This window comes from Etheostoma spectabile, chromosome 4 (assembly GCF_008692095.1).
Source record: "Etheostoma spectabile isolate EspeVRDwgs_2016 chromosome 4, UIUC_Espe_1.0, whole genome shotgun sequence".
In the NCBI taxonomy this organism is placed as follows: Eukaryota; Metazoa; Chordata; class Actinopteri; order Perciformes; family Percidae; genus Etheostoma; species Etheostoma spectabile.
Genome location: NC_045736.1, coordinates 23,792,051 through 23,815,816, shown reverse-complemented (window position 1 = coordinate 23,815,816; position 23,766 = coordinate 23,792,051). Strand labels below are relative to the sequence as shown.

The 23,766-nt window shown below is 41.4% G+C and overlaps 1 protein-coding gene across 4 annotated transcripts; it reads right to left on the bottom strand.

The window, feature by feature from the left end:
* Positions 1–1,607: 1,607 nt before the first annotated feature.
* LOC116687390 (RNA-binding protein Musashi homolog 1) lies at positions 1,608–23,766 on the bottom strand. Of its 4 annotated transcripts, none has more exons than XM_032512741.1 (14): positions 23,517–23,765; positions 22,974–23,014; positions 22,185–22,266; positions 21,953–22,037; positions 13,818–13,859; positions 13,376–13,468; positions 7,889–7,937; positions 7,182–7,264; positions 6,828–6,945; positions 5,458–5,538; positions 4,750–4,806; positions 3,650–3,709; positions 3,264–3,418; positions 1,608–3,183 (listed from the first exon to the last, which is right to left on the bottom strand). In XM_032512741.1, the coding sequence occupies exons 1-14, from the start codon at positions 23,579–23,581 to the stop codon at positions 3,106–3,108; spliced, it is 1,089 nt and encodes a 362-aa protein (XP_032368632.1). In that variant the 5' UTR covers positions 23,582–23,765; the 3' UTR covers positions 1,608–3,105. The 4 variants fall into 4 exon arrangements, with proteins under 4 accessions (XP_032368632.1, XP_032368633.1, XP_032368634.1 ...); XM_032512742.1 differs by having other exon boundaries at positions 1,608–3,147; XM_032512743.1 differs by lacking the exon at positions 4,750–4,806 and having other exon boundaries at positions 23,517–23,766.

Sequence of the window (23,766 nt, the reverse complement as noted above, 5' to 3'; positions counted from 1 at the left end):
TCATCTGAATGTTGTTAACACAGTAAACCTTTTACAGCAAGGACAGGGGGTCCTCAGAGTCAGTGCATGGGGGGCCTCCAAATTATTAATATTTCTTTTTTTTTTAAGTTTATTAAAAAAATGAAAAGTCCAACATATAAGCAAATATAAATCCCCACTGCTTACTGGCCAATAGGTAATGCAGGCACTAAGGTCATCCACACATACAGTCTTGACATTTATCTTCTTTTGGTAGTTTTTCACACAAGACCTCAACAATATTATAGCAAGAAAGTTATCCATTATGGTTGAAATCTTTCCTTGCTTAACGTGTTTGTTTTGAGTGATCTCTGATGACAAAATCAGGGTTTTGGAATCGGTCCTTCTTTCTTTTTTTTACTAGGATTCTGGCGAGTACATCGGAGTGTTGATTAGCAAAATATTAGTTATCTAATCTGGTGTCTTCACAGTTATTTTTGCCATGCTTAAGATATTTTTACTTTAGTCCTACAATGATTAAGAGAGCAGAGCTTTAATTGGGAATTCAGAGATGCAAACAATTAACGTAACCTCCACCTCAATGCCAGATACCCATTGAACGCGCGTCGTGGAGGTCACAATATTTAGGTCGAAGTTCAACTTTTGCTGCACAACCTAACAGAAAATCACCGTAGCATGCACCACTTTTGGTGCATCTCCAGGTCAAATCTGCCTGGGGGGGATATCTTTTTGAATACTTCCACCTGGTGTCTCTAAATTCAGAAATGTTACATATATAGTCAACTGCATAATAATAATAATAATTTAAAAAAAAAACATCACAATCAAATGCTTTAGAATAATTTATTAGGATTTTAAAATTGAAATTATCAGAAAAAGAAAACAAGAAAAAAAAAGAAAAGCATTGCTGTAAAGCTTGGCGGGGGACAGCCCAAATCTTAAACTTTAACTGCGCTCGTAGAGCTACAAGCTCCATTCAAAGCATTGGCCCTTTTCCTTACATCAACACAACAAAAGACAGCATTATTAAATCAATATACAAGGGGAACAAGATCTCAAAACAGAAAAATATAATTTCTTTTTTTTTTCTCCTGAAAATAAGTCATAATGCCGCAGAATTATCCACACGTTGCGTCGTCTGCTATTAGCAATAATAGTACTATTTTCATTTGTAAGGTAAAAAATAACTTATTGCTTTATTGTAAGTTAAAAAGTTACAGTGTTGGTGTCCAGCAGTAGTTTTATGTCATGTCCCAGGTGCTCTGACAGAGGAACAACCAGCTGGATCAGGAAGTGTTCTGCTGTGCTGAACATCAAACAGGCTGCAGCAAGAAGGCTGAACAAACAGCCTACTTGTTTTTGCAAATGTTGAACTTCTTCCAGCTTTTTGACTTTCCTTGCCAGCCAGTGTCGTCTGTACTGAGGTCCCGTATCAGAGCCGACTGGGAGCGAGACCCTTTTCCATTTGTGGTTCCCTGCCCAAACCCCCTCTGTTCACCACTACACGGAGCAGCAACTCTATATAAACAACATGTTGGTTCCAGAGGAGTACAAATTTGTTAAACCTAAATATGAAATGGGAGTGAAGCAGGGGAGAGGAGCAGATCAGCCACAATGGAATAGGGTGCTTTTTAGTACCAAAAGAAATGGCGTCGAAATGCTCCTTCGTTGCCAAAAGTAGTTCCATATTACACCTTGATGTATGCGCACAAACAGTCACTCACACACGCTCAGACGCAATCACATGCACGTTCAAAAGCGATAAGAAGACAGAACATGATTGTGATGTTTTCTACAATTGCTTCTCTGAGAATGTCCTTCATTTGTTTTCCCGGTGGAGAACACCACATAAAAGAATTATTTAAAAAAAGTAAACAATAAAAACAAAAAAAACGTAAGAAGTGAATTGCGCTAAAAATATATATATTTTCAAAAAAGAGGAAGTCAAGTCAACCCCCGACCCCGTGAACGCCTGATTTCTCCTGTTTAAGGTTGTGATACTTCCGTAGTCCGTCATCTTAATCTGAAGTAGTTTTCATGAAGATGCAAGAAATCTGGTTCATCATGGTGTTTAAAGTTAAAAGTCAAAGTTGCTTTTTTTCAAAAAGCAAAGCAAACAAAGGGGTGAGTGTGTGACCAAACTTAACTTAAGTGAAAGAATGTGCCAGACAAACTCCTGGAAGTGTTATTTCTCAACAGCTATCGTCGACGGTGCTGCTCTGTAGCATCGCTGGAGCCGACTGGCCAACGTGTACACATATACCATATGCATACTGATTAAACTAGTGAGATGACCACACATAGTAGTAAATGACAGCCAATCAAATAGCCATTAACCCTTCCCAAACCAACCAATGACATGCGAGCCAGTTCAGTAACCCCTTCAACCCCCCACCCCCCAACCCAACGTCTATGTACAATATCTTACAGTCATAAAAACATTGCTTTAAAACTAATTACAGAATAAAATACCTTACAGATTATCATTATTATGTCAATATTAATAACAATATTACAAAGGTTTTTGTTTTTAAAGACTACCAAAATATACATTTTAGTTTAGTTTTTTTTTTCATGTTTCCGTGATGCTTGAGTTAAAAAGAGGAGTTTGTTGGATTTTGTTCTTCCTTTGTTAAAAATCGTTTTCAGACAAAGACCCATCTCGCACGGCTTTCTCTCTCTCTGTTCACATCAGTAACAGCTTAAAAGGATTTCATAATGAAACAAGTATCACATTGAAATAAGATAATAATAAAAAAAAACTCAACATAGTCCTCTGTGACTTTGACAAACCTTCTGAGATTTTTTTTTTTTTTTTTGCAGATCTCTTTCCTCAGCTTCAAAAGAAAATAATGGATAACAGAGGGGTGGGGGTCTAGTTATTACACTACATGAGGACAAAAGAGGAGAGACGGGGGACGTTATGTTGAAGTGAGATTATTACAGCAAAACAGAGTTCGGGACTTTAAAAAGATATTCAGTCGGTGGGTGAAGCCACAGGGAGCCAGGAGAGCCAGGAAGAGCCTGTGGCCGGCCAATCGGGTTGTGCCATTAGAGGGCAGCCAGCGTTTTGATTGGCTCATCAGCAGAAGAGAGGCCCACCCATCTTCAGTGACCTGAGTCTTCTCAGTGGTAGCCATTAGTGAACGCAGTAGCAATCAGAGGTCCCTGGGGATACACCGACCAAGTGAGTGGAGACACGTTCTATTAGATTTGGGTATAATACGTGCATCCAAGCATGTACTGAAATGTGTGTGTGCGTGTTGGTGGGACATGTGACCTACCCCTAAACCGTGGCCAAATCCTGTGCTGGGGGCGGGGCTAGCGGCACTGATGTAGCTGCTGACTCCTGAGTCCTGGTTGGCTGCAGCATACAGGTCAGCCATTGGTCCAGGGCTGCTTGTGCTCAGGAAACCAGCTGTGCGTGAAGGGGTGGAGCCTGAGAGACAGAGGAGACAAGTTGGGATTCTTCACTAGAGGGCTTCACACTCACACACACACACACACACCACACACACACACATACATGCATCTAAAAATACTCTTTTATTTGTCTAAGCAGGACATTGTACACAGTTCTACCTAAGGCAAGTGTATGCACAAGTGCACACATTCTTTGTCTCCGCTTGTTTCTCCACACACACACACACACACACACACACACACATACCTCTAACTACTGCTGCTGCTGCGGCTGCTGCCATTGGTCCATACGCAGTCAGGGGAATGGCTGAGGATTGCAAACAGACCAAATTATTCCATTGTCATTGTGAATCACTCACATCATGAGTCAATATCTACAGCTCAGTGTCGGTTGAGATGACATGTGCACAAACATCTGTTGTCTGATTTTAATCCAGCTAGTGGAGAGGGCAAAATCCAAAACACAGCTGCACATAACCAGCCATAAAATCAGACTTTAGGCTCTTTAAATAAGGAACAAAATAATGCTTATGATAAAAAAAAGAGGAGAATGGCAGTACAACTCAGGGCCACTAGATGGCAGAATAAAGGCAGAGCTGCAGGTAGATACAGCGGCTGTACTCACTAAAACAAGTAGCTCCTAACTGGCTGAATTAGGTGAAATTATAAGTGTAGAGAATTTAGAGGCAGTTCAAAGAACTCCCGAGTCATTAAAGACCTGCTCACAATTCGTCAAATGATGCTAATTTAATGTCATCTTTTAATTTGGTTGTGTTTAATTTTTTACTTTTGCTTTAAAATGAAATGTATCATATAATTAAACTACAATATAAATTTAAATTTTCACTAAATTGTTTGTATGAATTAATTGCACATTTAAATAAAAATTTAAATTTGATTGAATTTTTTTTAAATGTTTCCCCCGCTTGTTCTCTTATCTTAAGAATTCGCAATAGAAGTTGCTCTCAGCAGCTTTGCGAATAGCTCTTAAGAGGAACTTGGCTTGGAACTCTTAGCCAAGAAATTAAAGACAACTCTTACTGGTAAGATAACTGGCACTTTGTTAATATAGCCACAGGATTCACAGACAGAAAGTTTATCGTAAGATTAAAGGATCATTTGTAGAGTCACATGATCACACATGTCTCTAAAGATGTGTTTGCAGGAAGCTACAGAGCTTGTGTTTTTGCCTACTTTATTACCTGAGTAAAATGGTTAATTATTCTAGTAAACGACCTAATAATTCTCATCAAAGGCAGAGTCGGTTCACCAGTTTCATTTGACTTTTTGCTGCTAAATAGCTTCTTCTTTTTTTCGGGGCCCTTGGAGGAATGAGGAGCCACTGACCTGCCAGCTCATGGGGGTGGGATGATGTCAGGAGGGGGGTCCTCTCTAAATGGAATTCTAGAAACAGAGAAGGTCAAGAGAGAGCGCTTTGTAAATACAGTCACCATCCACCGGTCAGACTACAAAGCCCCCCCACACACACACACAAAGACATTTAGCCACACTAGAATACTAACATGGCGGCACAAGTACAAAAAGTTAAACCTCTACTGTGAGGACAGACAGGCAGGAAGGTAGGAGCAAAGGAAAAGGAGGGGCAGCACAGCCAAATGAAAGGAGGTTACATAAGTAGATCAAATAAACACAGAAGAATATAAGGAGAAAACAGGCAAATGATGAACATTTGAGATCTGAGACGCAAGGAAAAATTTAAGAGAAGGAGGAGGCTACGGAAAGCAAGACAGGAACAATTAAAAAAAATTTAAAAAAATTTAAGATGGTATTAAGTGTGTGTTTGTGTGTGTGTGTGTGGTGTGTGTGTGTGTGTGTGGTGTGTGTGTGTGTGTGTGTGTGTGTGTGGTGTGTGTGTGTGTATGTGTGTGTGTGTGTACTCACACATGCACTCTGGAAGTTCGTACACCTTTCATGATCCCAGTACTTTACAGCTAAATCAGCTACATGCTACAACCTGTATCCTTTAAATTTACTTACTTCTTCCTGTTAAAAGACAGAGACAGTGCATTCTATGTTATATGTATATGGACTTACCTGGGAATTGGTAAGTGTAACCAGGAGCAATTCCAGAGTAACTACGGCTGGTGTATGTAGCAGTCTGGAATCCTGGGTAACCTGTTAAAATAAGAAATAATCATCCGTTAGCTGGATAAGGACACATGATGACATAAAGACAGAAACTGTATTCAATTTGATTGATCTGCGGGTTAACATGAAAATGAGTAACATATTAGATTACATATTGATTAGTTTTATGCGAAGAAAACCTGCCTACTAGTAGTAGGATTGTCATCATAAGCCTTTACAGACGTTAATGTTGTGTATGCAACAATACATGTCTCCTGTCTGCTTTTTCTCTCTGCTACTGTGGAGCAAGTATCCAAAGTACATGATGTCACATTATCATCATTTGTTATAAATGTGAGCAATTTCTTTAATTAAAAAAACAAACAAGCGTAGCCATTATTAGGTAAGACACCTAGTATGATGATTAAACCATCCACATTATCATAACAGATTTTCAGGGTCAGGATCACCAAAGAGGAATTATGAACAAACCCGACCGAATGACTAACATCTACAGCCATCACTGAGACACTGTAAGTAAACAGTAAAGTACAATGTGAAATGTCCAGTAGAGGGAGCCAAACAACAACAAATGCCCCACACACAGAGCTCTCAGTTTGTTGTTTTCGATGAGGACGCTTTCAAACCATGTATAACTCCAGTGCCCTTCAGCCTGTGACCTCTAAATGTTTACATCATAGATCATGATTTTTTTCACTGGGGCTGAGCATTCAAAAATCAGAGATTAACATTAACCAAAAAGCCAAAATTAATTCAAGTTAACCGGATTTTGCTTCTTAACATTTCACAAGTTACATCAAGGAGCCACAGACGACATGCTTAACATGGCATGAGTTATTTAGTTATTAGTTTTGTATTGCAGAAAAAAGATAACAAGCACTAAATAGGCCAGTATACACGTGAAATTTGCAGTGCATTCAGCAAGTTGCTGTCCATGACAAATGCATTATTATTGAGACAAATGCACATCAAACCGTTCTCACGTTGAAAAATACAATTACATGTTTAAATGTAGCTTTAAAACAGGCCTATATTTTGAATTACAAGAATTAGAAATTTGGAAGAAAATCAACTTCCAGCAATAACTCAAACTCATCAATTATGTATGTGAAAGTACCCTTTAATTTAAACGGTTAAATACATTACTAATTGTGATATTACGTAAAGACCTCTTCTATAAAACTGTCCATAAGTGTCCCGTGTTCATGTTGTGTTAAGCTTCCGCTCTAAACAACAACACCTACTGCTAATGAATAAAACCTTTAAGGAGACTTCAGCCTATTTGCTTCAGGTGTACGTCTGATTTTGGATCTTACCCAGCATGCCGATGCCCAGCATGAAGGCGTCCATCCCATAGGGCATCACTCTGGAGCGGCCTCTGGCTGACCCTGTTGGTGTCATCACCTCCTTGGGCTGGGCTTTCTTACACTCCACCTAAAGCATAGGAAACCAATGTTTAGTAGAAGATACTGAGGGAAAGACACAACTACACAACATGACACCCTGGCGGAAAAACTAAAAGCAGCTCAAACAAATCCTAACATCACTAAGTAGATAATGCTCAACTCTTTATGATAAAAAAATGTTGGGATGTTTTTTGATTAAATAACTTTTAATTCTTAAATAGAAATCTGTAGGTTGGTAAGATACGTTGCTGCTGACATGCGTACCATTTTGTTGTTGAGGTCATGGAAATGGATCTCACACACTTTCTCCACCACGTCTTCATTCTCAAAGGTGACAAAGCCAAAGCCTGGAACACACACAAGCTTATTCCAACACTTGCAGTACCCTGGTTTGTGACAAAGACGACCCCAGATCCCACAATTATATGGATAAAAAAATTATGTAAAAACTCAGAATTTCCCTTTCTACAAAGAGTCATTTTTTTAACACAAACACTTGCCCACATTCAATATCTCACACACTTTTGAAAACTCTACAGTGGATATAATAAGACTGGGGCCAGCCATTTCCAACACAAGGAGCTAAACGACAGCAGTACAAGCCTCGCGTTGCTTGCCTGTCAATCAAGCTGTTGGCATCAGGAGGAGCAGGCATGGGGCGTGGTCCATCAAAAACCGAGCCCAGATATACTGTCTTCTACCAATTTGCACACCCAATTTCTCTCACCCCACCCTACTCTTCACCCTACTCTCTCCCTCTTTCCTCATCTGTCTTGTTAAGTACCGTCTGGCCTGGAACTCTCCTGACCCTGCATTGGATACATTTCTTTTTGCGGACGTTCACACAGTGACTCTATCACGCTGTTAGAGTTTTCATTTCATTTATAAGAACAGATTCTTGTAGGTTTCCCTACTAACTAATTGTGTGTTAGTGTGTGTGTGTGTGTGTGTGTGTGTGTGTGTGTGTGTACCTCTGTGTCTGTTGGTTGTTTTGTCAAACATAAGCATGGCATCATCGACCTGTGAGAACAAAGCAAAGAATAGATAAGCTTTGACATATTAACACACACACACACACACACACACACACACATACACACAAACAGACACACACTCACTCCCACACACACACAAACACACTGACACACACACAATCATTACACAGCATGGGGTGCCATTGTCCCTCTTTAGCATTTGGAGTAAGAGGGGAAAACAGATGGAGAGGGTGCAGTGGAGAGAGGGAGGGGTGACAGGTGACAAAGGAGGAAAGAAAAAGAAAGACTACGAAGGAAGAAGGAGAGTGATGGGGAAATGGGGGGGGGGGGGCTGTATAAAAATAATATGAAATACAATCCATCAAGGCAAAATAGAAGTGAATGTTCCCCGTTCACGAGGCGCAGGGAAAAAATTCTTCCCCATCCTTTGCTCGGTCTCTGTCTTTATCCTGAGTTCTCACAAACTCTGTCCTGCTCTCTCTCTCCCTCGTTTTCCCCCCTTTCATTTGTTCACCCTTGCTGTTCCCTCTCCACAAAGTTTACCATTCCCATGGAGACCCTGTAAAGAATTTCAATTAGAAAAAACTTGCCCCCCTCCCTCCCCAACTAATTTCAATGAATAGAATGGAGGGAAAGGAGAAAAGTTGAGGGAGAGAAAGCATGTGACAGAAAACGAAAAAAGGGGAAACTGATTAATAACTGGGTGATAAAAACAAAATAGAAGGTGTGGTTTTGATAGAGTATAAATGAACATTTTGAATCAGTATATAGAACAAAGTGAACTGGGCTCTTTGTCAACACACTCTCCTTTCATTCTCCTTCTCGTTACACGTTCCTTTTTGCTCTCACTCCACTGCCCTATTCATATTCCTCCTCCTCCTCCCCCCTTTCACCCTCTCCTCCCTCCCTCCCTCAGAGAGAGAGAGAGAGAGAGAGAGGCCAAGGCCTGGGATCGCAGTGGAAATGACCTTCTGTTTTCTGTCGTTAGCCAAAAACAAGTACTGTGACAACAATCACAAAAATCTGCAACACAGATCTCCCTATATCACATGGAGATACATGTGGAGTATGACTACATGGCTATTTTCATTAGGTAACAAGCACTGAAACTCAAACCAGTGTAACATGAGTGGCAGAGGCCTCTGTATGACCAGGCCATCCAATTTCTGACCTTTACTTCAAATGTAAAACGCATCCTACTAGTGGAGATAACACCGGTCCCAGTGAAAGATTTTCAGATTTTCCTTGCCAAATGATGAACACGGAGAGGATCAAGGTTGCGTTGCGTCCACAGCTTGACCCTTTTAACTCTCATCCTTGTCAACATATAGCTTGGACACACACAGAGCACCCCCTCCTCTCTCTGTCCTTCATTCAGTTTGTACCGCTCCTGCTCCTCCTCCTCTTCTTCCCTCATGCCTTCCCCCCTTCCGGTTGTCCAAACTCAATGACACAGCAGAGAGCCGGGGAACAGGACAGTTAGTGGACAGCTGCAAGCCAACATGTTATCATAAGAGTAGAGTTACACGTTGCACAGCTAGCCCTCATGTTAGCATTAGCCACATCTATTCTGGAAGAGATGACCGACGGTTGGTCCGAGCAGCTTTTGAGCTGTTAAGCCACATTTTTGAAGCCGGAAGCCAAAGATAATACGCTGTGCAGTCATGCTAATGTGTTTCATCTTATTGTCTCCCATTAGCATACAATGGCACGCTGACTTGAGAAATATTCCGTCACGTGTGTGAGCTTATGCTGTGGTCGCACACCAGCCCCTTGCCCTTGCCAAAACCAATAAGAAGATGATCTCCGATGTCCACTGCCCAGGGTGATGTAAGACAATCTGATTGGATAGCTGTGGGGGTCTGAGATTGGCTTAGCAGCGGCTCAGTAACTAACTAGTCAGCATGCATGCAAAGAGTAAAAAAAGTTAAGGTCATATTCTCATGAAGTTCTGACATTCTCAGATGTACCGAAAAACAAGGGGTCAGCTGTGATCATACGCAGCTTTCCGAGAGCAGCATTAAAAATATCCAGGTTTTAGTGAAGCGTGCAGCTATTGTCTGAAAAACAAGCGTTTGATGACAAGTCCTATACACTTTCTGCGAGATTATGAAAGGTGGCATTCACATTTTTTTCCCTTCTGTCTCTTTATATCGCCCTCTTTCATTCTCTCCTCGCTCTCTCTCTCCAACCATCTCTCTCTAAACAGGCCAGCAGACAAAGTGTTCAGTCAAGCCTCCTAATCGCCAACTCACATGGGTGAGTGGAGTCCCAACTTTTCCCGTCTGCCCTGTCCATGCTGCACTTCTCATCTTATTCACTCCTTCCTATGCAAACTGCTTTGACTTACTCTCTCACTTGATTTCAGAAAAAGGATTTTTATGGTATTTTTCCTTGTGAAGTACGAAAGGCAGAATAAAAGGCATGAAAACAGGGAATTGCTGTCTGAAATGATAATTTTCAAGTTACCTTTCTGCCTAATTACCAGTTTAAAACACAATTCTCTGAATCAGACGGGCTCTGCGTTCAGCCAAAAAGAGGAGAGGTGTTCTCAACTTCCCCCCAGTTTGAGGGGATCACAAGACCTTCACCTTAGCATTCAGACATTCAGATGTCTCACACAAACATGACTGCTATAGTCTTATTGGTCTGGTGACATTTAGCAACAGGAGCTCCAATTTGTTCAGTTAGGAAACCCCACATTAACACATGCCGTTGACTCCTGCCTTTGGTCCAAAACACCTGCCGTGTCAACTAAGCAGCCATTTCAGTCCAGTGAGCCTAATGGAGTTTATGTAGGTGTGCCTTCAGAAGTATACTGCAAAAAAAATACTACTGCACGTATCAAAGAGTTGCAGATAATACATAGTGCATTCTGTGTTTTCCTTTGCGAGGCGGTGCCACAGTACGAAAATAAACAGGACACTGAGTCCTACTCCATCCCAACCTGCACCTTGTAACCAGGCTCAGATAATAAACAAGAAATACCTCCCGCTCAGCAGGAATGCACTTTGGAATTGGCGCTATCCATGATACAGCTTTGGTCTCACGTGTCCAAGCAGTCCAAATAGTCCCTCATCCTGCTGGACCCAGGACCCACAATTAGAAGACATTATGTAAATTTGAACTAGCACCTGAATATGGTAAAACCCTACACATGAGCCAGAGGCCAAATGAGAGAAAACACAGCCAGACACAATGCAGAAGGAGGTTTGTGCTGTTAATTTATTCCAATCCATTAGGCCTAAATTCTGAAGCAATGTTAATTTTCAGACTCTTTTCCTGCTTACACCAACAGTAGAGCCACACACTTAATGGTTGTGACAGCTGGGGTCACTGGCTGTGAGTCTTACAGTCTGTACAAATGTATGCAAGCTTCTCTCCCATTGCAGCTACAGTCACACTTTCATGCACGCACACACCCTGCTTTCCATTCATGCAAATGCACTCCTTACACATTTTTTAAAGGAAACACACAAAAAAAACTACTGGATTACAGCGGGACAATGGACGAAAACAGGTCACCACGGCAACAAGCTGGGAGGGACTGGAGCAGGGTATGTGTATGTGGGATGGGAGAGGAGTTGGTGTCTGAGGTGCTGATTTTGGGTAAAGTGTGTGTGGGGGGGAGGGGGGGGGGCTGTTGCAGGAGCAGCTGTTGCATCTGATTAGTTAATACTGAAGAGCCTGAACTCTACTCAAACACACTCCCAAACCTCCCAAAGTTGGTTGGATAGGCTTACATTTATGGCCCATCAGATTGGTGTTTTTGCCCTTTCATAGCCACTTTTCTTCCTCCCTATCTCAACATTCCTCCTTTTCTCTGCCCTTCAACCCTTCTTAGCCCCCCTCCCTCTCTCTCTACGGGAGGTTGCTTCTTCCCTTTCAGTCCCCCACCCCATCTCCCTCTTCTCTTCCCCTCCTCTTGCTGCTTTTTATTCTTCCTCCCTCTCCCCGGCCACTCATCTGTCTCCACAGCATGTGTTTGCCTTTCACCAAATTTCATTCAAAGGAGCAAGACAAATGAAGAAGCCAAAAACACGAGATTTTGTGAGAGCAAAACAGCAAACAAAAGATATAAACTAACAAACTAACTAATACTCTAGCTGGCAGACCAGACCATCAATGGCCAAAACAGCATTTTATTTTCATTTGTTTTAGTTCTTTCCCCTTAAACAATAGCTGGTTGTTTTCTGTAATTAGGCCCCTTTTGCACTTTCTGTTGGTGCCTCGACTCAAATGAAAAGTCACAACAACAAAAAAATACAATCCTTTCGACTTTGAGAGATGTCAAACGGATAGGGGCAACACGTGAATATAATCTATCAAAGGTGCACAGTCCATTAGAGCAGTGATTCTAAACCAGGGGTCCTTTTACCCCGTGGGGTACTTCTGCAGTTGCCAGGGGGTACAAGGAAAGATTGTGGAGTAGCTCAGCTCATTTGATGAAATAGAAATTTTGTTTTCATATAAAAAATATGACCACATATTGTGCCAGCTTTAACACCTGAACACCACAAGTTGCGATTCAGAGTGGGTGAGAACATGTTAGCAAGCGAACAGAGATACATAGAGTAACTGTTAATGTTAGATAAAAGTGATGGATGAAGGTTAGAATTAACCATTGAAAATGTTGGCTGATGGATAAATGGTTAAATTACCTAAAAAAAAAATAGTTCAAATAGAGAATATTAGCTAATAGCGATGGATAAACTGTTTAAATAGTTAGCTATTAAACAAGCAATTGAAATAGCTAAACTTATTAGATAAACATCCAGCTTCTACCAGTCCAGGTGGTAGTAGTAGCCTATAAATGCAAAACCTAACCAAACCTAACCTAAAAAATATTTTAACATACAGTGTCATGTCCACTTTTATATCATGATTAGTTAAACAATATCATGTTTGAACTCAACCGAATGTAAACAAACTTGTAACATGATGTTGGGAGGTTGTTGATAAAGGGAAACACCACCCGAATGAAGAATTCCAATGTTATTTCCATGGCCTAGGAAAGTTCAATCAATATTTGTCACTCTCCTTTAAAGCCAGAAAGTCTGCGCCTGCTCAATAGACTATGAATTGGAGACTGATTTTGTTTTCTTTGTTATACCCAAATGAGCTGTATTCTATTGTAGTGTGTCTCAGTAAATGTTCATATACTCAGAACATTCCCCTGGGTGCTCTGTGTCATCTGTAACATTTTTCCCAATTCATTATCTAGGGAGCAGACTTCATACTTGATGGTAAAATTGAGTTTTAGCACTCTAGTTTTGCGATTTGAGAGAGTTGTTTATGTTTTCTAATATTTTTGGACCATAGGAATAACATGTATAAATTTTGAAATTGGGCGTAGTTCCCCTTTAAGGTTCATCTGACACAAAAGGTTTGGAACCACTGCATTAGATAATCTGAAAGACAGGAGCCTACAAATAGATACCAGATTTGTTTTTATTAGTTTACCTTTCCAAACTGGTCGAAGTAATGCTTCACATCTTCGATGGTGGTATTGACTGACAGTCCTCCGACAAAGACCTTCTTTGTCCTGGTCACCAGCTAGTAACACAGAAGAAGGAGAAGAAGGCATCGTTTACCGCTAATCACATTAGGCAGGAGGTAGATGCTGGTGATAAAGAGACTTTGTATTTGTTTGTGTTAAGCTTGTACTTAGTTTAGCTTAGCTTAGTGCGCGTGCATGTGTGTGTGTGTTTGATGTTGGGTGCTGATGGTCAGGGGTTGGTTAGGGTCAGGGGTCAATGTGTCAGGCTGGACAAGTGGATTGCCGCTCTTCTTTGGTCACTTGCCTGACTCTAATCCCAGCCAACCAGAAGACTGCGTGATGAGGGGTTACATATGACATCATCACTACTCCGTTTTGCTGTTAACCCCTTCAGGGTGTACTCACCTTAGGCTGGGCCCGGCGGGGAAACGCCACCTTCGGGTCGATCTGTAGGGGTGAGATGAGTTAAGATGAGTTTTAAATTGGTAATAGTAAAATATTTCTGTTTTTGAAATAACGTATACATTTTAAGACATCCTAGTGTGTATTTAAATGCTAAATGTTTTGATGACTGATGAACTGTGACGATAGGCCGATTATTACAGATATTTAGAGGATTCTACTAGAAGTGAGCTGTGGTTGACATTTTCAATACCGTCTCAATGTTTTGGAGAAGCAAAGACCCCACTGCTGTAAGTGTAAAAATAATCATAAAAATTGCAAAATCAACAAAGCTTTTTTCTGGCCTTATTAAAACCTCATATGTGGAAAATGATTTAAGTGATAACCATCCCATACAGAAGTAGTGTGTCATTTTTAAAACATGTAATCAGTTAAAAATCATTTATAAGAAATCCTAATTTAGTTATAAAAAGTCAGATGTATTTTGAGCTGTCAAAGAAGGCTCTGAGTTTTCAGGAGCCTAAAAAAATATTACTGTTAAAAAAAAAGTTAAGCAATAGAAAAAATCCCCCCCCCCCCCCCCCCCACTTAAGTTTCTTTGAGCAAAGACACTAAATCTCTACCTGCTCCGGATATGTTCAGTAGCTCATCCTGTGCTTGTGTAAACGGAATTTTGCCCTGGGCATTAATGAATTATCACACTGTTAACTAACCAGAGCCTCTAAGTCTGAACCCATCTGAAGGCTTGCATGTCCAGAAATGGAACATATGCTAATCTGCGAGTATGTATAGTAGACCCTTGTTTATGCAAGCCCCAAAAAATCCAAACACACCAGCCAAACAAACAGGCGTAGGGAACAAAATACACAGTGAGACGTGAATACCTATATTCTCTAAATTGTGTGTTGAGACACAACTAAATACATCTTAGCCACAAGCTTGATGGAGCAGGGCAGTCTGGAATCCAAAATGAGCATTTAATATTCTGAATACATTTCAGATGGATATGTATGTATATATATATATATATATATTTATAAATCTCACAAATCCAGACAAGTTCCATTTTGGATTAACCAGATTTGACTGTATACATATTTCTCCCAAATGGAATGTCTCAGCAGTGGTCAAGGTTACAGATAAAATTAGAAGCAAATGAGTTTTGAATGAGCTGGCCTTTAATAATGCTAAATATGCAAAGCCTGGCTTGGCATTTTAAATTTGTGAGGAATCTTGTGTTATTCTCACTAGAGCCAACGAGAGAGAGATGATTTTAGGTCACAAGACCTTGTAGTGTATTATGGTCTTAGAGTTCCATCTTTGTTCTAATAATTGGATGTGTGAAGCAAAAGCCCTTGTGTCTCACACAGCCGCTATCAGAGGTATTGAATTGATATTGGCAACTCAAGAGGAGCCTACCAAATGGCCAGAAATAAGTACTTATAATGTGAACAATACACACAATACATGGAGAGTGTGTTCTTTCAATATTCTAACAATCCTTTCATCTCTTTCCTGTGATGATTTACCGCTTCTGATGACAAATCTACAGACGAAAGTATCCTACGAGGACCTTTAAGTACCTCTTCGAGAACACAGCGCTGTGTAAAATGCAGCGGGAGCGTCCTTGGAAAGGATTGCAGAAGGTCTTTGCACCTTAAAGTGGGGCACAAAGACGAGAGGAGTCACCTCCAGCTGGCGTGAGCACAAAGACAAAGGTGACAAGGACAAACAAAGCCACCAGCGACTATGGGCAACAGCAACAACAGAGCACACCACCAAACAACAACAACACAGCATTTCTTACAGGATCTGTGCTTAGTGGGCCAAATGGAACATAACAGATGTGTGGCTTCATACTGTATGATTACCACCACGGTGACCTTTGTACCACCACCTGTTTTTTTTTCAATCAAAAAGATGAGGGCAAAAGATGCAAATACTATAAAAGGCAAATACAGATGTAGCCATTTCTATATACTCCAAGTCTCGCAGTTCACAGTGCAAGTAACAGATGTGCAGAGACCATTGAAGGATACACAATTACAGAATCAACCTAGAAGACTACCACAACAGGCAGCAATGTACCTAGCCATTATTAACTATTGTGCCACGTAATCTTATAAATACATATTTTTACAATAACACACCCTTACAAAACAGTCCTGGTGTAAAGTGGTTGGGAAATATGGCATCTGAGAGCTTCCTTTACCCCGGTTTTAACAAAACTATAGTACAGTTGCTACCCTGAGACCATTATGTGACAGACCACAAGCTCACTCTTACAGCGGTCAGAAACCAAATCTCACATTTGACACAAGGCTGCAATCGCGTATAGTGTATTCAGTAAAATATTTGCCAAAATTCAGTTTCTATCAGCACTATCAAACACAAACACCCAACAACATTTTTTTTACAAATTTAACCACATGTGGTGATTTTGAAAACCAGTCTGCTGTCAATGGAAATTTGTACGATTTTTTTTCTTCAGTTCTGCTTGAAAATTGCCCTTTTTACATTAGAGGTACGTAATCAGCATATCTAGATTATGTCAAAAAATTACTATATATTGTCGTACACTTTTCTTAAAACAATTGAAAAACTAAAACTAAAACATTGATGCAACAATCATGTTAATGCAATGTAATCATAGACATTACGGTAAAGGAAGATCCGTTGACAAATGTTTATGTCTCATGAAATATATCATCATATTTTCCATCCATATTTCACATGTTGTCATAACATCAATATTTCATAGTTTTTAAATCATCAAAAGCTCTGAAAAGACATCCTAAAATACAAAAGGTTACCAACTAGACTAGGTTAGACCTAATGCAATATCTGTAGTAGTGCTACTACGGCTACAGTCATGCCATGCTGTTAAAAAAAACATTCCACTTCAGCGAAATAACAGAAAATATCTAACAAGTCATTTCTACATCTGGCTGTACTCAGAAGAAGGCTAAAATAAATGAAATCTAAAGCATCTATCAGACAGTCGGATTAGCCTCAGGGAAGACAGATAGGCCACAAAGCAAAAAGTAAAATGACTTAGCCAGGTCATTGTTTGCGACACTCAGAAATAGCTCTTCAGAGGCTGGACATTTGAGTAGTGGCTCTGCGATGCAACAGTCCCAATCAACAGTGGTGACAACATAACTACGCATGAATGATGTTTAAACCTTTCTAGGACAAAAAAGTTGCTCTTCCCAGACTGACAAAGAAGAGTTATGACTGAGTGTTCGTGAAATGGTCTGACTAACATCCTGCTTCATGACATCCAACCTCCACTCAACCTTAAGTAGCACAGTGAGCCTACAATATGATTTTAGTGGTTTAGCTTTGAAGACTAGACTAATCTACGACCAATATTCACCTCACGTGGCCCAGCGCATCCACCAGTGTTACAAACTGGAAAACACAAATAAAAAATAGGACGTCAAATCAATAGATGGATAGCTAGATAGGGATAGAGAGTGAGAGAGGAAGAGGAAGAGAGAAAGGAGAGAGTGTGAAAATGAGAAAGCACAGGGAGAAAGAGAAGGCATTCATTTGGAAAACAGAGTCAGCCCATGAGAAAGTGGGCCTGTCCAGTGTGGCGGTACAGCGGGGCCGTCCCAGCAGGCAGCCCCTCTGATTTCATTAATTAACAGGACAAAGAGTACAAAACAGATGGGCCCGTAGAGGAACTGGGGCTCCCATGCTACCCCCACAGGCACACATGCAAACACACTGACTTACAAGCACCCACATGATGTAGCACAATCACAAACAGCAACACATTTATACAAAGTGGCGCACAGTATGTAATTAAATAGGCAAGAATACATTAATACACAAAGAAACTCTAATCCACCTCTACTGACAACAAGTGCATTGCCATCACAGAGTCATATACAGACATTTAAGCTGTGACACATTAGCCAACCTTCCAACACATTCTTGCAACAAAATGGCAAACACCCACACTGACATAAAGGGCACCACAGTCTGCCTCATTATAGCATAATAATCAATATAAGCGTAACAAAAAGCTATAAACTGAAGAGGAGACAAAAGGAGTTGGCATGTCAATGCATGCATGCAGAGCAAAAGAGAGACTTGGTTTGGGCTCAGGCCAGTAGGGTCAATCTGCACAACTGAACAATGGCACAGTAATTAGTTAACGAAGCTCACTAATGAGGACCCCCCCCCCCCCGCAAGCCCCAACCCAACCACTGTCCCTGTAACCTCGCTAGGACGTCTCGCCAGGGCGGTGTGTGTGGTGGTGGTAAGGGGGTTAGGGTTGTGCATGGACAGAGAACCCTGGATCCAGGCTTTATCCCCGGATCTGAGGCCACGCATGGACCACGGAAGCCCAATCCAGTTTGTGTCTCTCAATCGGATTAGTTGCTTTTCAGATCTATACTAATTACAGCACAGAAGCTGGGCCTCCCTCACTCTCCTCTCCTCCACCCTTTCCATCCCCCATCTCCAGTTTTGTCCACGTCAGCACTAACAGCTAATCTCCCATCGGGAGCTGGTGCTAGCATCTGAACTCAACTAGCCACTAGTACTAACTAAGTGTTTGACCAGTAGCCATGGCAGACTGCAATGCCACATACTGTAGGTTGTTAAAGTGCACAGTAATAGAAGGAAGCCGCTATATAAGCACCATGCTGGTGACCACAACTGTACCTTCACAGATGGTCATGCTAAAAGCAGCAATTACCACCTACTGTAACCATTTCAGAAATGGCATTCTTGTTTACCTGGTGTAAAAAATAAATAAATAAAGAATCTTCTGTATGTGCCTTATGTTTGTCATTCTGTTCTATAAAATAGATAATTTTCTTTCAATTACTGTTCGTTACACTTGGGTTATTAAGGGATTATTTTGGGACACTACACAATTACTAGGGGTGTTGAAATTAATCATTGCATCGATGCATCATGATGTGGATGATTTTGCATTGATGCAGTGACAGACAATAACTGATTATTGTTTGTAGATATATTTCTTGTTGTTTTTTTCACTGCTTTTTTGTTTTTGCCTTTTGCCTGTTGTCCGCTGTGTTCAGATAATGTCAATGGGAGGTCATACATATCTGACTGCTTGAATTTGTTGATGAAATGTGTATGAATGTAGCAATACATAGGACATTTGAGGAGGTGGTGCATCGTGATGCATTGTCACATTGAATCACATTAATTGTTGAGATTAGAGAATAGTGAAGATTCTCACCCCCTCACCAATTACTATGTTACACACATTACTAGCAAATCATCATCAAGTACTGTCTACTGCACTTTGAACGTGGCTAAAAAAAAATTGTTTATTTATCTTAATAATTAAAAAGTGCACAATAATCCATTACTTATTTGCCTAAATAAGTGAAATAAAATTGTGCGGACAAATAACATGTCACAAAATCCCATAAATATTTTGTCTCATCTGAAAACTCATGTACCGTTACTACATCACAAATAATATCACAGTAAGTGATTAAATGAGTAAATGAGAAGTGGCATTTCATAGAATATCTGGTCTCATTTTTTCTTCCACCCGTAACTGGTTCCAGTAAACTATTTCCTTCAGAGAAAACAAATACCAGTTGTGCCCTTCTTCTCTGTCCAGAGAAATACAACAGCACACCACTGCCCTAAGGCCATACTCTGTTCTGACAGGAAATCTAACCTCCAACCAAAACAACATCACTCTAAAAAGCAAAAGACAACCTCTCATTTGTTGCATGTAAATACGTAGGCGCACAGGTATTGACAGTAATCATTACGTTCAATTGGTGTTTGGACTGTTGCTTTAAAATAATGCTAGACGTAACAGTATAACATTAGACAGTAAATGTTTAATACCACTTGTAACCAGTGGTATGAACCAGTTATGTAGTTTACTTCTAACCCTGGGTCCTTACACAGCACCCTGTTGCTCTGTTACATCCCTTTCATTCACCTTCCTTGTCTCTCTTCTTCCTGCTTCAGGCCTTGTAGCGCCTTTTCTCTCAAACCAAAGGCTCAGCATAAAAAGAAAGGGGGGGGGGGGGGGGGGGGGGTCAGAGCCTCGAATATTCTTCTTCATTCCAGAGAGGAATGTCTTTCTCACATCTCCTGCTGATCAAACAATAGTTATCCTCCTCTAACTGTGGAGAGAGGGAGGGAAAAAAAGAGTCCAGGTGCAAGAAGACACAAAGTGCATAGAAATAAATAAATATAGAAAAAAATAAACTCGGACAGGTGTTGGAAACGTTACAGAGAGGTTGTCAATGATCCCTTAAAGCTATGCATGTTGTTAAAAACAGAATTTGACCCACAGTTGAGTAATGATGTACTCTTGAAAGGCTTTATATGAGCACAAAAAATTGGAAACCATGTTGCGCTTTTGAGGAATGAGCTGTTTATCTGCTACACAACATTCGGTCATTTTGCATCAGTGATATTTTATTGATGTATTGTCATTGTAATGTATCGTGATACGCAATACAGTCATTATTGTCTTTAACTGAGAGGTTTGCAAACACATAGAGAAAATGTAGGCTCCAATATTCCGAAATGTAAACAACAAAATGGCAACCACAACCCTGTTTAAAACGCCTGGTTGGATAAATGGTACCACGGTGTGCTTCCCCCGCAGACTGCTGCCACAACAACCTGAGCAACCACAGCTGCATTGGAGTGGTTAACATTATTATTGTTTAGCCTTATGCTGTATTTTGGTTTATAATAGGGCAACGCCTAACCCCACCAGTGGCCTGCCAACAATGTTCACATCACACTCACACACGCTGGCTCTCAAAGACTGTACCTTGGTTTAATCGTCAATATGACTCATAGAGTAACACGTTACAGTTGCTTAGAACTTGCGTCCAAGCTAACTGAAAAAAAAATGACAGATTACAACAGAAACACTAATTTTGTAATAAAACTCACAGCAACTACGCAGAAAGAACCAACTTTGCAATTAAATTCAAATATTTAAAAACTGCACTTAAAAGCCCACAGATAATCGTGCACACGCACTTACACCTAAGTATAAAGGTCTGCCGTGACATACCATTATCTGTGTGTGTGTGTGTGTGTATGTGTCTCTGCTACCCAACCGAGCCGAGTGTCTTAAGTTGATGCAAAATAGCTGAGAAGTTGTTATGGAGACATAAATCCCATCAGGCTGTGCAGTTACAGCACTGTCTCCTGTGGCTGGCGTCACCCCCGGCAACAGGCTTGCTCCAACAGCTAACCAACTCTACCTTTCTCCACCCCTGGGCTCTGCTGCCTTTCTTTGCCACCGATTTTCACTCTCAAATGATCCTATTATGTATGTATGTATGTGTGTAGGCCACAAACTGACACACCCAGTTCCAATTTCTACAACTAATCTACATAGCCAAGACAACAACATTCACAGATATTTAAATCTGAGTCAGCAGCTTTGACTCAACAGCAGGGATTCACACACATCTACATGTCACCGCCCTCCGTATAGTTCCAAGTTATTATTATTATGTAGCTACGAGCACATTGTGTGTTCGAACTTCTATATCTGGTAAATGATTTGTCCCATTTACTCACATTTGAATCTTCATGTGTCAGTAGTGTAGGAGGGGAAATCACAGAGAACCCTCTGATCACAGTAGCTGTTCAAACAAACCTCAGCTTCTAATTCAATATTTAAATTCAACTCAGACTCACTTGGACCTCACAGATTTGCCCCTGACATCAGTTTGGAAACAACTGTTTTCTTTCCTCAAACTTTGTCCCTTTGAGAGTTGCCACCAGAAAACTGGTGCTGATATTTTCAATTAAAAAAAAAAAAAAGGAAGAAAAAACTTGTGAGCTCTCTGCATAAACCTTGTGAGGGTTTAGCAGAGGCTCCTACCCCATTCAGGTCCCCAGGTAACCATGGCAATGAAGACCAAGAAAGAACGCTTTCATGTTGGCGCCCTGAACCGGGATTTGGAGAGGGAAATGAGCAGAGAGAGAGGAAGAGGGGGGCTGCTCCAAAACGCACTTCTCAACTTTACAAGCCATACGGTGGGAGGCAAAATGCACTGAGGGGGGGAAAAAACATGCTACACAGAATTTGGAAAAGTTACCCAGAACAACTCGCTGGCAGCATCCAGCTCTTCAAAGGTATAACTCACCGTTTTGGAATCCAACTCGTGTCTGTTTTGCGCCAAAACCTTCTCCACACCGGCTTGTTCGGCGTATGTTACAAACCCAAACCCCCTGCAAAAGGAGAGAAAAACAAGCAATTCAAGTCAAAAGCATAATGCAAATTCACGGCAGCTGAAACAGCCTAATGGTAGCCTAAAGCATGGAAGAGCATGAGGCATCTGGTGATAGGACGGCGAAGGGCACACGCCTCCTTCTTACCTCGACCGCTTGGTAACGGGATCCCGCATCACCATACACTCCTTCACCTCGCCAAATTTACAGAAGTACTCCTTCAAGCCCTCTGCAAAGACAGAAAGTGTACATGATTAAATAAATCCATAATCAGATGTGACTTTTCCTACAGGCCCTGGTGAGGTGGTGTGCAGGCAGTGACTGGAAAGAGACAATGGGGTCTGGCTGACCACGTTGTGTTTGTGTCCCTCCAGTCCCCAGAGACTGTATGCACGGGCTATCTGGCCATTCAACATAACAACCCATTAGGCCCTGCGGACCACAAACAAAGCTACACTTGGTGACGATTGCTGTTGTGACATAGCAGCCAGCAGCGGGATAATAACAAGGGCTGCCGCAACAAGAAGAAACTGTATTCGTCCATCAGCTTGCGCCCATGGGTCTTAAAATAAATGAATGGATTCAGCAGTGTGTAACAATAAGGAACACAACACGCGAGCGATAACTTCTGAATAATCGATCGCTTTTTACTAAATGCCCTTCTGTGTAAGGAGCGCGCAGGAAGGCAGACAAAGTCGTCGTATGTGCATGCACTTTCCGTGTTAATCTCACTGCGTCTCGGCAAGTCTAAACCCTACGAGCTGATCCTTATTGAATAGGAGGCTTTGATTAAACTATTTAGGCTACAGTGTTTCTCTTTAACTCCAGGAAGCCTCACTGGTGAGATGCAAGCTATAGGCTATGTATGTGTGGAACACAGGAGTAAACAGGAGGCTTTCATTCAGACTTATTAAAGTAGCGTGCGGGACAGCTCACCTTGTGTTGTCTGCCAACTCAGACCCCCGATGAACATTTTGCTGAATGAGAGAAATACAAGCTGTAAATCACACATTATAACACGCCGTCTTTTGAGCACATCACATGCACATTCAATGGGAAAAACGGGAGGAAATTATGCGTAATATAGCATCAATAAAGTAAGAAGAAAGCATCGGCCATGTTGCGAAGTCACCAATCGGCCAGTCGGGCCGTTATAATCCCCTGGAGGAGGAAAAAAAGGAGAGGATTTTCCAGATGATGGAGGAGAAGTTGCAATGTGGCCTTCTGGAGGAAACCCGAGATAAATAAACAAACAAGAAGGGGGGGGGGAACAGGCGGAAAGCAGCGGTGCGTCTGTGTCTCCTTCGCTGAGTGGATCCATCCCACACATAGACACAGACAGACACACACACACACAGCGTGCTTGTCTTTTGTCTCGGCGCTGCTCCGCTCCCGCACTGAACTCAACTAAAGTCCAAGGTGAACTCAAATCAGGCCGAGAGGCGAGCAAAAGGCAGGCGGACGGGCTGAGGCTTTTACCAGGGGTCGTGGGGGGAGTTGTCCGTGCCGGAGGACAGGCTGCTCTGGCTCCCTTCCGTATCCATTCCGCTCTCCGCTGGTATATTCCCGCACTGTGAGGCGAGGAGAGGCAGTGAAGCTCCACTGCTGCTGCTGCTCCAGACTCAGGGGCGGGCAGCCGAGAGGGGAGGGGGGGCAGGAGAGGTGGGGGTGGGGTAGCTAAAAGGAGGAGGGGTGAGCAAGGACACACACACATACACACACATGCATA